Source organism: Gopherus evgoodei, unplaced genomic scaffold (genome assembly GCF_007399415.2).
Source record: "Gopherus evgoodei ecotype Sinaloan lineage unplaced genomic scaffold, rGopEvg1_v1.p scaffold_32_arrow_ctg1, whole genome shotgun sequence".
Lineage (NCBI taxonomy): Eukaryota > Metazoa > Chordata > Testudines > Testudinidae > Gopherus > Gopherus evgoodei.
The window spans coordinates 3,968,904-3,984,231 of record NW_022059994.1 but is presented as its reverse complement, the minus strand read 5'-3'; the positions used below and the strand labels follow the sequence as shown (position 1 = coordinate 3,984,231).

The following is a 15,328-nucleotide window of genomic DNA, read 5'->3' as shown; positions in this document are numbered from 1 at the left end:
TTCTTAATAAAGCGTGAGCTGTAATAGACACTTTTCCCACCATCGAGGCATTTATTGCAGTGGTTTGTGGGAGGGGACAGCAGAGGTCTTCAAGGGGGCACGTGAACTCATCTAGATAGTTGTCTACTTTCACAACCGGCTACATGAGACGCACTAGTGAAGTCAGGACAAACTAAAGTTTCATACAAACAATTACTTGTTTGCACTGCTCTATATGCTATATCCATAGGTGACGTGTTGGGTGGGGGGTCATGCTGGGTCATATTTCCCCCCCGATTTACGCCACGGTGGGTGTTGGGCTGAACACAGCTGAAAGGGAGGTGCCTGGGAAAGACAGCAACAGCGAGCGCTCCCGCTGAGCGCCACTAGGTGTCGCCTAGAGCAGGGAAACGAGACCGGGGTGGCAGCATTGGGGGCGCGGGGAAGCCGGCTGAATCTGTCCCTTCCTTGCCGGCAGCCGCAGTTACCTGCTCAGCTACGAGTCTGGACTCGTCTGCCTGGGGTGCGCAGAAGGGCGCTCGGGGAGTCAGTTGGGGCAACAGGGGGAGGCAGTGGGGTCCAGGTGAGATGGGTATGGAATGGGGAGGCAGGGAGGCAGTGGGGCCCAGGGGTGATGGGGGGATAGGTGGGGGGCCAGAGGAGGAATCAGGGACTAGGGGGATGAGTGGAGGGCCGGAGGAGGAAGCAGAGACTGCGGGGATGGGTGGGGGGCTGGAGGAGGAAGCAGGGACCAGAGGGGATGGGTGGGGGGCTGGAGGAAGCAGGGACTGGGGTGAGGTGTGTGGGGGGATGGAGGAGGAAGCAGGGACTGGGGGGGATGGGTGGGGGTCCGGGGAGGCAGCGGGGGCCAGAACACCAAAATACCAATTCCCCCAGAGTGCCATTTTCCCCAAGGCTGGTCCCGGGAGGGTGACATGGGTGACCGCCCAGGGTTCTGTGGTCAGAGGGGGTTGCTGAAGGGGGCCTGGGCCGTCACCAGAAGGTTGACCATGGCTGTGCGGCAAGAGGGAGGGGGCTGCCATTGTGCCTCCACCATCAACAGTTACTAGTCACCATTGCATCTATATCAGTGTTTCTCAATCTACAGCTGACAATTTATTTAAGAATGACAGGGTAACAATGAGAAAGGCAGCCACCTTGCAGTACTGGTGGCTGTGACCCTGTTGTGTTTTTATGTCTGATTTTGTGAGCAAGTTATTTTTAAGTGAGGCGAAACTTGGGGGTAGGCCAGACAAATCAACCTCCGGAAAAGGGAACAGTCGTCTCGAAAGGTTGAGAGTTACTGATTTATAGAGTCTCTTTCCTGCATGGACTATCTGATGTATACAAAGCTGTGAGCTGTGAATGAAACAGTTCATGCATTCGGAGTACGTACACAGTCACTCTGCCATGTGGCTCCTTTGATGTGAAATATGAACTGAACTCTGATGGAAACTTTTTCCACGGTCCAGGGTTTAATAAGGGCTTTCTCCAACGTGGGTTCTCCAGCGTGTGCTAAGACGTGACTTGTTACTAAACTTTTGCTCACAAGCGGAGGCTTTTATGTTTTTTTCCCTCTCATGTGGATTCTCTGATGTAGAAGAAGATCTGAGCTCTGAATGAAACTATTCCCACACTCCAGGCACGTATGGGGGTCTTTCCCCCGTGTGGATTCTCTGATGTCTAGCAAGGTTGGAAAGCCGACTGAAGTATCTCCCACAGTCAGAGCATTTAAAGGGCGTTTCTCCTGTATGGCTTCTCTGATGCACAATAACATCTGAGCTCTGAATGAAACTTTTCCCACAGTCCAGGCATTTATGGGTTTTCTCCCCTCTGTGGGTTCTCTGATGTCTAGTAAGATTTGAACTTCGACTGAAGTTTTTCCCACAGTCGGGACATTTATAGGGTGTTTCTCCGGTATGAACTCTCTGATGCACGATAAGATCTGAGCTCTGAATGAAACTGTTCCCACAGTCCTTGCATACATAGGGTTTCGCTTCTGAGTGGCTTCTGTGATGTGTAGTAAGTGACTTATCACTAACCTTTTCCCCAGAGTCGAGGCATTTATGTGCTTTTTCTCGTATGTGGACTATCTGGTGTCTCTCCAGATTTGCACTTCGATTGAAGCTTTTCCCGCAGTCGGGGCATTTATAGGGCATTTCTCCCGTGTGGGTTCGCTGATGCACAATAAGATGTGCGCTCTGAAGGAAACTTTTCCCACAGTCAAAGCATTTATAGGGTCTCTCACCCATGTGGGCACTTTGATGTGTAATAAGTTGTGAGTCGTCACTAAAATTTTTCCCACCATCAAGGTATTTATAGGGCGCCTCTCTTGTATGGACTCTCTGATATCAAACAAGGGTTGACCGCCGATTGAAATGTATCCCACAGGTTTGGCATTTACATGGTTTCTCTCCTGTCTGGATTCTGTGATGTGAGCTCTGAAAAAATGTTTCTCACCATCAATTCATTTGTAGGGTTTCTCTCCTATGTGGGGGTTCTCTGATGCCTAATAAAGTGTACTTCTGTTGCTAAACCAACTCCCAGTCAATGCAGTTATAGGGTCTCTCCTGTGTGAATTCTTTGATGTCTAATAAGGTGCGAGTTGTCACTACATCTTTTTCCGCACTCAAAGCATTTATAAAGTTTCTCTCTTGTGTGGGTTTTCTGGTGTCTAAAAGAGTGCAATCTCAAACTGAAGTTTTTGCTGTGCATTGTGCGTGTGTTTTTTCTCTCGTGTGGATTCCCTGCTGGGCTGTGGTTTCCTTGAGGTCTTTGCACCCTTCCTCACAAGTAATGTATTTAATTACTTCCTTCCACAATTGGTTTCTCTGCTGTCCCTCTGACCTGCAATGACTCTCACAAGATTTTCCATGGTCAACTCTCCTGGAAACGTTCCATTTAGATCTTCCCGATAACGTCCCATGCAGCTCCACTTGCTTAGGGGTTTTCCCTACTGGAGGTTCTCCTCTTCATTCTCACTCAGCATCTCTTCACCTGCTGCGATACAGAGAGAATTCATACTAGAGTCATTCCCATTGCTAGAGTCAAAGGGAAAGAAAGGGGAACAGCAAAGAGAAGAAAGAAAACACAAGAACTGATGGAGTTTTGAGAAAGATAAAAGTTACTTACCTGTCTGCAAGTTTTCCTTCTCTGAAGTGAGCCCCTGGTGCTCAGTGATCCACTACCATTGGGTCACTCCTCTTCATTTTAGGAGCAGGGAGATAAAATAATTTTTTTCTAGCGTCACAATGTTGTGCCAGAAGATGGAGGTGTTCTGTGAACATTTTCTCTCTCTAACACTCAAGACAAATGCCAAAGTGGAGAAGACAAGCTATAAGTTCTACTCCTGTGGGAATTCTGCGCCTTTGAGGATGTGCAGAATTCAGATCTTCTGCAGATTTTTGTCCCCCAACAGAAAATACTTTTCTGCCCAAGAACTGCTGCGGTTTAGCCTTTCGCCCACCAGAGGCCGCTGTGGTGCCAGACCGGCAAGCAGCAAGAACGCAGCCGGCTGCTGTGGTGCTACAGCAGTCTCTGGTGGGCAAAAGGCAGAACTGCAGAACTTCTGGGGCAGAATATATTTTCTGTGGGGGAAAAAAGTTCTGTGTTAATATAGTAACTCCTCACTTAATGACGTCCCGGTTAACGATGTTTTGTCCCTGACCTATTAGAGAACATATTCATTGAAAGTTGCACAACATTTCCTTATAAAGTTGTTTGGCCGTGGGGGCTTGGAACCAGGGTGGACTGGCAGCCCCCCCTCCACCTCCACAACACCTCCCGCCTCTTGGTGGCCCCGCGGATCAACAACTCCCCCCTCCCTCCCTGCACCTCCTGCCCACAGCAATCAGCTGTTTTACCATTCAGGAGGCTCTGGGGGAAAAGGGGGAAGGAGCGCATCGGGAGAGGGGGTGGAATGGGGGCAAGCCTGAGGCAGAGCTGAGGGTTGAGCACTCTTTCCCCCCACCCCCGGTACTGCACCTGTGCAGCCGCGCATATGCTGTCCGGAGGAGGAAGTGGTGCACTCCAGAGGGATAGTATGGGTTCATCATCACATTCAGTTTCCCCAAGGAAGTGTTTACAACTGCTGCCCTGTGTCTATTGTGTGTCTTCCCTCCTGGCTCCCTCTATGCTGCCTTGTAGCGGGAGGTTACATTAACAACAATGTGTTAAGCCTTGAGGGCTCAGCTGAGGGCTAGTTCATCTTTTAGCAGCAAGGCATTCCCTGGGAAATATCCCACCTGATATTAACATGGTTGCTTTAGGAGAAACTCAGGGAGTTCATGAGCAGGTCCCCAGACAATCCTCTAATTAGAACTTGCTAAAAACTTATACTGTATATGTAATAATGTCTTTTGTCTAGCAAAAAAAATTCCCTGGAACCTAGCCCCCCCAATTTACATTAATTCTTATGGGTAAATTTGATTCACTTTACATCGTTTTGCTTAAAGTCACATTTTCTAAGAACATAACTACAACGTTAAGCAAGAAGTTACTGAATGCCTGGTAAGGAATCTACTTGTCAGAAACAATTACCAGAATCTTTTTTTTTTTTGTCTTTACTGATATAGATGTACTTGTCGAGAGACATTTTGAAATAAATTACCAAAATTATTGAAACTGGCATGATTATATCGTGTTACTTGGACAGATAAAATATGCAGAATTTTGCAGAATTCTAAAATAATGTGTGCAGAATTCCCCCAGGAATAAAGTTCTGATGAATAAACTTTACAGAAGATTTGTCATCTCCAGGCAGGATACTTCATCTACTTATTTATTTGGTACACAAAAATGGAAATGTTTACAGCAAAGCAAGATCCCCTAAAGTGGGACTCCTAAGTTTTCTCCACCTCTCTGTTGGAGGTTTCCATGGGGAAATAAAGAAGGATTGAGATATTTCCCTTTCAACTGGAATTTATTGTAAAACTTGTGTCGGGTCTCATGGAACACCAGAGCCCACTTCAGAGAAGGGAAAATGATGGATGGGCTGATAATTTTTACCTTTCTCCTTCTTAGGTACCTGGTGATCAATGATCCATTATGGCAGGTAAGTAGCCAATACTAAAATCAATATTCACAAACAAAAGGGTAACTTAAAAGATCAAGAAAATTGAACCAATAGGAAAACTGTAATAGAGGGTTTGTTTTTTTCTCTTACTTCCCATAGTACCCTGAGCTGCACCATCCTGCCCTGGTCAGAAACCTGACCAGTGTAAGGTCATTGCCCAGGCTGCCCCTCCCTCAGTGTGGAGAGGACGTGCACCAGCCTTTGTAACTGAGCTGAGATTTCCCAAGCACCTCAACCAAACCATGCTGTTTTAAGTAAAGTATAAAACAGTTTTCTTAACTAGAGAGAGTGATTTTAAAGTGATTAGAAGCGGTAGGTATAAAAAAATGGAGAAAGTTACCAAAGAAAATAAAAGAAAAATGTACAATCTAAAGCAGGGGTCCCCAACGCGGTGTCCACAGGCATCATGGTGCCCGCTGGGGCATCTAAGTGCGCCTATGTACTGGGCGGTGGACAAGCGTCAGTCAAAATGCCGCCAACAAGCTGCGTCATCGGCAAAATGCTGCTGACTGTTGGCGGAATTTCAGCAGATGCTCATCCGTCGCCATGCTCCTCTGTGGCTTGTCGTCTGGTGCCTGCCAGACAAAAAATGGTTGGGGACCACTGATATAAACTTTAAATCTTATTCCACTAGGCAATATTTAGATTGGTTTTCTTACTCCAGGGGGTATTACAGTTCTTACATATGGAGATATACTTATATCATAGAACTGGAAGGGACCTTGAAAGGTCATTGAGTCCAGTCCCCTGCCTTCACTAGCAGGACCAATAACTGTCCCTGACAGTTTTCCCCCTCACCCATCCCCAAATGGCTCCCTTGAGGATTGAACTCACAACCCTGGGTTTAGCAGGCCAATGCTTAAACCACTGAGCCATCCTTCCCTCCATTGCTAATTAAAGATTATGTCATGTGATGAAACCTCCAGGAATACAGCCCACCAAAACTGGCAACCCTAGTTAACCAGCAGGGTGGGTTTTTTGGGTCAAATGCAGGTTGTTTTAATCATTAGATACCTGGTGTTCTCACTGAGCTCCTCAGAGCAAAGACTATCCTGTGCCAGGAGCAAGAGAATATTTCTTGCTTCATTCAGGATTTTTAACATGTAATTTCTTATTAACGCCTGGAAGAGTCAGCATGCCATGGCGTTCCTAGTGTTGCTTTTCACATGAATGAAAAACTAATCCAGAGGGAAACTTAAAAGTAGAGAGAGAGAACCACCTTCTTCACTGCTTGTATCTCCAGGAAGTTCTTACGAGTTTCCTCAGACAACCATTTGCCCTGAACTACATGGGGTTTCTCCGAGCTCCATCTGTGGTGTAGAAGATGATGTAGTTCCTGATTCTAGAATTCCATTCAAAAACAGGACAGTTTGTAGGGTACAGAGGTGGACAGTTTGTAGGGTACACCACCCTGGGACATTTTCCACATCTGGTCACTGTCACACAAATTAACTGGAGTTGCCTGAAAGCAAATATTTGAGGATTTCCTAGAAGAAATACAACTTGTGAAACTTTCCTTGAGCAACTGGGGTAGAACCAAGAATGTCTGACAGAGGTGGGAAAGATCCTGGGAGAGCAGTAAGGGTCTCCTCTGGAAATAGAGAAAGAAGTAGATGGACTTAAGCCACTGAAAGGTCCAGTCAGGATGTACAAATATTATCCTGTATATGTGGGGTATCAATAAGTCCTCTCCTGGCCACCATATTTCACCCTAGTCAGAGCACACCCATCCCCCCGCTACAGCTAAGGCTCTCTAGTTTGTTACTTCCCAAAAGCCAGGTTCTTCAGCTGTATCTCTACCCTAGGCAGCTTACGACGTTCCAGCCACATCCCTACTTTGGAGTTGGCTTTTTCAAATAGCTTCCAAACGCCATGGGACAGCCGGCTTGGAGATTCTGCAAAGCCAGCTCCTGCTGATGAAATAAACAGCTTAAGTCTTGCCTGCCACACTGCTGTAGAGCAGGGATACTCAGATCTCAGTGGTTCAGGAGCCAAATTAGCGATCAGCATTACCCAAAAGAGCCAAGCAGTGTGAACTCAATTGTTTCATTTCCTATAGTACTGTATTTGCATATTTAAACAGTATGACAGGGGAAGTATTTAGTTTAGATAGATAGATAGATAAGGTGTATGGGAATAGATAGATAGATAGATAGAGGGGGTGTGGTGGATAGATCAGATAGACAGAGGGTGTGTGTAGTGGACAGACAGACAGATAGGGTGTGTAGTGGATAGATCAGATAGATAGAGGGTATGTGTGGTGGATAGATAGACAGACAGACAGACAGATGAGGTGTGTGGTAGACAGATAGGATAGATAGATAAAGATATTATTTTCACCGCAAATATATGAATAATTTAGTACAAGTTGATAACTTAATTGGTTAATAACATAGTAAAAGCATCCTGATTGGTTAATAAATATGAGTCAAGATTGTGATACTGTTGCAAAAAAAGCAAACGTGATTCTGGGATGCATTAACAGGTGTGTTGTAAACAAGACACGAGAAGTCATTCTTCTGCTCTACTCTGCGCTGGTTAGGCCTCAACTGGAGTATTGTGTCCAGTTCTGGGCACCGCATTTCAAGAAAGATGTGGAGAAATTGGAGAGGGTCCAGAGAAGAGCAACAAGAATGATTCAAGGTCTTGAGAACATGACCTATGAAGGAAGGCTGAAAGAATTGGGTTTATTTAGTTTGGAAAAGAGAAGACTGAGAGGGGACATGATAGCAGTTTTCAGGTATCTAAAAGGGTGTCATCAGGAGGAGGGAGAAAACTTGTTCTCCTTAGCCTCTAGTGATAGAACAAGAAGCAATGGACTTAAACTGCAGCAAGATAGATTTAGGTTGGACATTAGGAAAAAGTTCCTAACTGTCAGGGTAGTTAAACACTGGAATAAACTGCCTAGGGAGGTGGTGGAATCTCCATCTCTGGAGCTATTTAAGAGTAGGTTAGATAAATGTCTATTAGGGATGGTCTAGACAGTATTTGGTCCTGCCATGAGGGCAGGGGACTGGACTCGATGACCTCTCGAGGTCCCTTCCAGTCCTAGAGTCTATGAATCTATAACTTAGAATGCTTAATAATTAAATCACAGGGTGTTTTAATATCATGTGCTGCAAAGAGACACATTAAAGAACCACTTTAGAGTGTGGGAGATGGCTTGATATCGCACAGCTGGACCATGAGAAGGACCAGTTTTGATCTTAGTTGGGCTTGCTGTACTGCTGTGTTTTCTCCTCAAATACTGGTTTCCTACAGACTCCTGTTCTCCAGAAATCCTCTCCCAACCCAGGGGGGCAGAGAGGAGAGGGAGAAAAATAAAAAAATGTAATGGAAAAGGCTCCTGTCTGGAGACAGAGAGAAGAGAGGCCCAAAGCAGCGGTTCTCAACATTTTATTGGCTCACATGCCACCTTCTTCTTCAAAAAATAAAAAAGCTAAAAAGCTGCTCTTTGGAGTTTGGGAGAAGGAATAACCCAGTTGTAACGGATCCTGGAGCACAAAGTGCAAAAAAGGGAGAAATTGGATTCTGCCTCCAAACACTTGGGGACGTAAAGTCGGAGAGGGAGTTCCTGCCAGCTGTCCGTCAGATGGGTGGGAAACGTTGAGTCAGGATAGGACACCTGCTGGCGACAGCCCTGCCCTGTGTGGGATGAGGCAGAACTGGGGCAGCTCATGCACAACGCATTAGTGGGAGTCCCAATTTTTTCCTTCATTCGCCAGATGGTTTCGGCGTCAGTTTCCCAGACTGCATTCCTGTGCGGGGGCCTCTCGGGATCTTCCTTTTCTCACAGGGCTGGAGATCTGGGACCCACGGCTCTTCTCATTATCCCAGCCAGGAGATTGGGTCAGATTTAGGAATGAGAATTCTTGCACAGGGGCATGGAATCAGGCAAGAACGTGGAATGAAAATGGATGGAAACACAGTCACTGGGCCTCTGGGAGGGAGAGAGGGGACGGTCTAGATAATACTTAGTTTGGCCATAAGTGCAGGGGACCGGACTAGATGTCCTCTCGAGGTCCCTTCCAGGCCTATGAGTCTATGTGTGGGAGGGGAGAATAAGGTTTGTACTCACAGTGGGAGTTTCCAGGATCTGTGTACTCTGGGGGACTTCCTGGCTTAGACACAGCTGTGGAGTTAAATCTCTGCCTATTTCTAAACCTCCAGAGCCTACCTCATAGATTTAACCTAGTCCCAGGATGGGATGTGAACAAAGATTCTGTGTGTGAGTGAGAAGTAACAGAGACAGGACAATACACTGCTGTTGCCCCCTTGAAAGCTGTGGGGATGAAGCTGCATCTCCGTTACGTTTCTGTCTCCCCGAGCTCAGGTTTGGAGATTCAACTCTGTCTCCCACTGGAGCTAGGGAAGACAGAGGCCACTCCCCAAAAACTGAAGCAAGCAGGGAAGAACCTGAGCAGATGCTCTACAGGGCACATCACAGATGTGGCAGTTTCCAGTAACCAAGGGAAGAACGAATCCCTTACCCAGCGAGGTCACCGTCTCATAGTTCTCCTGCATGACATCCCTGTAGAGAGCTCTCTGAGCGGGGTCCAGCAGAGCCCCCTGCCCTTGGGTGAAATACACAGCCACCTCCTCGAAGGTCACCGGCATCTGAAACAATGTGAGTCCCGCACTCAGCACCTGCTGCCCCAGCCACAATCTCGCTAGTCACAGCGGAGGAGGCTGATAAAATGGAAGCTCTGAGGGTTGAGGAGGGAAAGGGGAGCAGAATCCCACCCCCACCCTGCTCAGAGCAGCCAGGAGGCTTCAGGGTGGGGAGAAAGAGAGAGCTCCTTGTCCCTCCCAGCTGATGGAGGAGGGCAGGGGCCTTCCCGGTTATCACACACTTACTAGCCAGAGGCTGGTAGGAATCCCAACTCCCTCCCTATTCCCAGAAGCTGAGGATGAGGGGACGGGACCTCTCCTCTGGGCCTCACCGCTGGGTGCCCCCTTCATATTTCAGAGCAGCCTCTGCCTGGTGAGTTCAGGCTCCAGCAGTGGGAGTCTGGTCCATTTTCCCAGCCTTGTCCAGTGGGGCTGCTCCCTGTTCCACAAATGGGGGAATTTACCTCCTCCATGGGCTTGTTCCAAAAATCAGGCCCCAGATTGAACACATCCCAGCAGTTTCTCCCCCTGTGAATTTCCTGCCTCTGCCCCTCTAAACTCCCCCTGCTCTCCTCCAGCAACTCCTGAAAATTCCCAGCCTGAGCCAGTCATTTCTTCCCCATCCCCTGGGAGGATGGGACAATCTCGAGCAAAACATGGACATGATTCTGCAGCCTGTCAGGATGAGCAGGGCAACAGGACATTTCAGAAGGCGTTTGAGTCCATTTCACACCCCAGTTCCCTCTCGGTTCTTTCCCTGCAGGCAGAGGCTCTATACGCTGGCAGGCTGGGAAAACACTGGATCACTTTATTCCAGTGCAGACCTGGCCCTTCTCACTGGGCCTAAACCCACCAAGACATTTTTAGCATCTCCCAGTAACAGAGTCACTGAGTCAACCGCTAGAAAAGAGCAAAATCAAAGAGGCTGCTTTGGAGGATTCCCATTCTGACAATGTCCCCCTGGGGCAGCGCGTCCTCCCAGCAGTGTGGCAGCTCGGCAGAGCCAGAAATTGGCTTTTCCTCCCTCTGCTCCTCGCCTCGCTCCCAGGAACTCAATCTGCCCAGGGATGGTGCAGGGAATAGATCTGGGCCGGCCTAGGAGCTGGGAACTGTTCTCCCCACTTATTGCTCCCGCTGCCCTGTTCAGTCTCTCTCTCCCTTTCCATCTCCTTTCTCCTCTAGCTAGGGGGAGGTCCTGCTAGTATCCCCTTCACTGTGGCCTGCCCTTCATGCTCTCACAGCCAGATCAGCTCCCATGAGTGCTAACTGGTGTGTGTGTCATCAGTGACATCTCTGGGACTCACAGACACACGGGGAGCAGAGATGGAGGGCGGGGGCGGCTAAGTGGCAAACTTGGCCAGAAAAGGGGTGGGAAGAATCCAAGTTCTGAGGAGATTTTTATCTCAATGATCAAGAAATGGAGGGCAAGTGGCAAAGTGTAAGGAGATTTGATCTGAGAGGAGAAAAATTAAGGAGAAAGAGGTAGAAAGCAGCGGTTTTACATCAATATGCCATTGAGATGAAGGTGAGAATGTCTGAGGATATGGTGTTTTAATTAATATCAGATAATGAGCGAAAAGGGGCAAAACATAAAAGGGGTATTAAATCCATTCTAGATAAATTAGACCCCGTCTCCCACATCCCTTCTGGGGAGTGAGCCAGAGAAATCATTTCCTACCTAAACCCGAAGCTGGTACAGTCAGAAAAGGGCGGGGAAACCTGCTCAAATCTGAGAAAGGGCATATATCAATATTTGAGAACTACAGGGGGACAAATGGCAAAAATGGAGAGGATTTGATATTAATATTCAATAAAGGAGAGACAAAGGAGAAAATCCAAGGGAATTGTATACAATCATTTGATAACTGGACCATGAAAAAAGGATCAAATCTGCAGGGATTTTATAGAGTATCTGATCATTCAAGAACAAAAAAGGTCAATAGGTGAGAGATTTTTATATGATTATTTCATAATTAAAGGGAGAAAAGGGCAATACATGGAGGTGGGCTGTTAGGATAATTGGGCCCACAGATTTCTGCTAAATTGGAATCTCAACTGTAAAGAGTATGTGAAAGTTCATAGAATGTCACCATAACCCATAATAACAAATGGTGACGGCAAAAAGGTACGAAAGGGAGACAGACTGAATTAGTCTACAAAAAGGCCTCCTGATATAACTAAGGACTGTGTTGAAATCCTGCTTGGTGAAAACAGAAGATGTGGAATTGGAAATTAATTAACTAAATGAACACATATTAGGTCTCACTGGTGGAAGAATAACAAGGGGATGGGCGAGTTCACCCATCACTCTCTTTTGGGGTCCTTAAAGAGGCTTTGAGAGGAAAAGATGGAAGAACAGAGAGATGCTAGTGGAGCAATGCTTCACCATCATGGCTCTCATCATCTCCATTTCCTGAGATCCTAGACCTTCTTCATCCTAATCCTGAGACCAGGGCCGGCCCTAGACCAAATGGCACCCCAGGTGAGGTGCGTCTTTGGCGCTCTCCACTCCCCGTTTGTTAAACTTTACTTCATTGCACTTTTAGCCCATTTCACGCTCTTCAAGTCTTAAAACACAAGTACACGTTCACAATATCACAGCTGGGCTCTCACTTCACTTCAGTTCAGGTCTGACTGGATGATCTGGCAATCCTTTCTGCCCTTAAACTCCATCAGTCTAGGAGTATTCCACATCTCCAAGGACTTAATGGGGAATATCGCACTAAAGGGATTCTATTTTTAAAAGAAATAACAACCTCCAACGAAACTCCTTTGTTGTCACCCTTCCTCCACCCACTCCTTTTTCTCTACACCTCTTATGTTTCATCCATTCCCTCCCTAACAACCCATCCTCCGAGGAACTAAGGGCTGGTCTACACTAGGGGAGGGGTTTGATCTAAGATACACAACTTCAGCTACGTGAATAACGTAGCTGAAGTCGAAGTATCTTAGATCGAGTTACCTACCGTCCTCACGGCGCGGGATCGACGTCCATGGCTCCCCCTGTCGACTCTACTACCGCCGTTCGTGTTGGTGGAGATCCGGAGTCGACAGGAGCACGTTCAGGGATCGATTGCTACCCGCCAATATGGCCGGTAGTGAAGACGTACCCAAAGAGACAGACTGGGACCTGTTCATGGCCCCCCTTACCCCATACCTATTTCCCCTCCTGAGTTGGGACCCTGGAGCAGATGCTAGGCAGAAGAACAGAAGAGACTCACTGCTGTCAGAAGTGTAATTTAACCCTCTCCCCATCCCAACTTTGCACGATGGTAACATACAGCAGAACCTCAGAGTTACGAACACCCCAGGAATGGAGGTTGTTCGTAACTCTGAAATGTTTGTAACGCTGGTTGTTCTTTCAAAAAGTTTACAACCGAACATTGACTGAATACGGCTTTGAAATGTTAGTCTGAAGAAGAAAAATGCTGCTTTTCACCATCTTAATTTAAACGAAACAAGGCCAGAAACAGTTTCCTTGCCGTGTCAGATCTTTTTTTTTAAAAAAAACCCTTTCCTTTCATTTTTTTAAAGTAGTTTACGTTTAAACACGGCACTGTATTGTATTTGCTTTTTTTGGTTCGGCTCTGCTGCTGCTTGATGGCATATTTCCACTTCCAAATGAGGCGTGTGGTTGACAGGTCGGTTCCTAACTCTGAGGTCCTACTCTAAACACATATGCAAGGAGGAATCTGGTGGCACCTTAAAGACTAACAGATTTGTTTTTGCAGATACAGCCTAACACGGCTACCCCTCTGATAGTTAATCACACAGAATGCTCCATCAGCTGACAGGACTTTGGGCCCCCTCTGATTTTTTTTTTCCAAAATGAGGCTCCTGATTGCTGCAAACAAACTCAGATCCTGTTTGTGCAGTCACTTTCCTGCCCCCCACCCCCAGTTCTCTCTCTCATCACCTGGAGTCTCCAGCTGAGGTCAGCAGAGCCCGGTTCCAGCCACCAGAGAAAGTCCCCACCTGGGTTGAGCACACAGGGGGGTTAATGCCGGTCTCTGCCCCCTTACCCGCTGCTCAGTCCGGGCTTCCAGCTCGCAATGGAGGATCTGACCCAGGAAGAGAAGCAGAAACAGATTGGTGCCGCCTTCCCCAGTCTGAACGAGAACTAGAGCCCTACGGATAGGACAGCTAATAAACCGCCCCCTCCTTATACTCCACCCCCCTCAATGACACAGAGAACTGTGACCGGGCAGGAACCCTGTCCTAATGCTTCTCTCTCTCTGCCCTTTCACTCCAGAGATCTGCAAAACAAATCACACGTAAAGTCAGTGTCCCTGAGACACGTGTCCCCTGCATCGGGAAGTGAATTCTGGAAGAGGCTGCCCATGGGTGGGGATTGGAAAGCAGACCCCCTTCCCCTCCTCGTTCCTCTCCCATGATCTCCCCCTCACATGGTGGGTGGCTGCCATGCAGTGGGTTAACGACTGGGAAACACATGCATTGAGAACTAGAAGTCCCAGGGAATCCCCTCCACTCAGCTACAGGTTTACAGATTTAAATACATTAATTTAAAAAAGAAAAAAAAAACAAATAGTCTAGAGTGGTGGTTCTCAAGCAGGGGTACGTGTACCCCTGGGGGCACGCAGAGGTCTTCCAGGGGGTACATCAACTCAGCTTAGGGTGACCAGACAGCAAGTGTGAAAAACTGGGATGGGGATGGGGGGTAATAGGAGCCTATATAAGAAAAAAACCCAAAAATCAGGACTGTCCCTATAAAATCGGGACATCTGGTCACCCTAACTCAGCTAGAGATTTGCCTAGTTTTCCAACCAGATACGTAACAAGCACTAGCAAAGTCAGTACAAACGAAAATTTCATACAATGACTTGCTTATACTGCTCTCTACACTGAAATGTAAGTACCATATTTATATTCCAAGTGATTTCTTTTATAATTATGTGGTAGAAAGGAAGCAATTTGTCAGTTCTAGTGTGGCTGTGACATGGGTATTTTTATGTCTGATTTTGTAAGCCAGTAGTTTTTTTAAGTGAGGTGAAACCTGAGGGTAGACAAGACACATCAGACTCCTGAAAGGGGCACATTCATCTGGAAACATTGAGAGCCACCCCTCTAAAGTGATTTGAATCCCTGAGCTGGGTTCCTGCCTAAGGGACCTGGCCCAGATCCACAAAAGGATGAAAGGGGCATTGAGATGCAAGGGGCATTGAGTCTAAATGACTAGGTAAGAATCTGAGCAGAAATCAAAGTGGGTTCATCACAGACCCCACAGAAACAAGGGGATGGGAACCCCTTACCACAGTCTCATAATTTTCCTGCATGACGTCCCTGTAGAGCCTTTAGTCATGGAGGTTTGTGATAACAGTTGCTTTCCTTAAAGCCCAGCTTCTGGAGTCAAGTGATGATTTCAGCCTTCATTCTTAAAGAAAAAATAAGTTTCTAGCCCTCGTGGCTATAGAGAAAGCTTCAAAATGTGATCCCCATGCAACCTAATGGCTAAAAAAGCAGAAAGCAAATAAAAAGATCCACAAAGCTCTTATTCTTACATAATCTTGTGATTTTAAAGCCAATCTCGTGATTTTTGGGGAGCCTGACTGTTGATTCAGTGCATGTAGGGAGAAAACATGGGGTAGTAAAAGGCTCTTTAATTGAGATGAATAAAGCATAACAAAAAAACGTACGTGGAAGTTA

The 15,328-nt window shown here is 46.9% G+C and overlaps 3 protein-coding genes across 8 annotated transcripts in view; 1 reads left to right on the top strand and 2 right to left on the bottom strand.

Annotated features, from left to right (window-relative positions):
• The window catches only part of LOC115640774 (putative zinc finger protein 66), a 687,485-nt gene that overhangs the window by 195,551 nt on the left and 476,606 nt on the right, over window positions 1-15,328 (bottom strand). The window lies entirely within an intron of this gene.
• The window catches only part of LOC115640675 (zinc finger protein 850-like), a 542,158-nt gene that overhangs the window by 92,063 nt on the left and 434,767 nt on the right, over window positions 1-15,328 (top strand). The gene's annotated exons all lie outside the window — the stretch shown is intronic.
• On the bottom strand, window positions 776-13,744 carry LOC115640879 (zinc finger protein 214-like). 5 transcript variants are annotated; one of them, XM_030543959.1, is made up of 2 exons: window positions 13,687-13,744; window positions 776-2,979 (listed from the first exon to the last, which is right to left on the bottom strand). In XM_030543959.1, exon 2 carries the CDS (start codon window positions 2,229-2,231, stop codon window positions 1,605-1,607), a length of 627 nt encoding a protein of 208 aa, XP_030399819.1. In that variant the 5' UTR covers window positions 2,232-2,979; window positions 13,687-13,744; the 3' UTR covers window positions 776-1,604. The 5 variants fall into 5 exon arrangements, with proteins under 5 accessions (XP_030399819.1, XP_030399817.1, XP_030399818.1 ...); XM_030543957.1 differs by having other exon boundaries at window positions 13,581-13,743; XM_030543958.1 differs by having other exon boundaries at window positions 776-2,976; window positions 13,581-13,743.

Bases quoted from the DNA above. Each gene is read 5' to 3' on its own strand.
- LOC115640879 (XM_030543959.1), bottom strand. From the start codon at position 2,231: ATGGGTGAGAGACCCTATAAATGCTTTGACTGTGGGAAAAGTTTCCTT.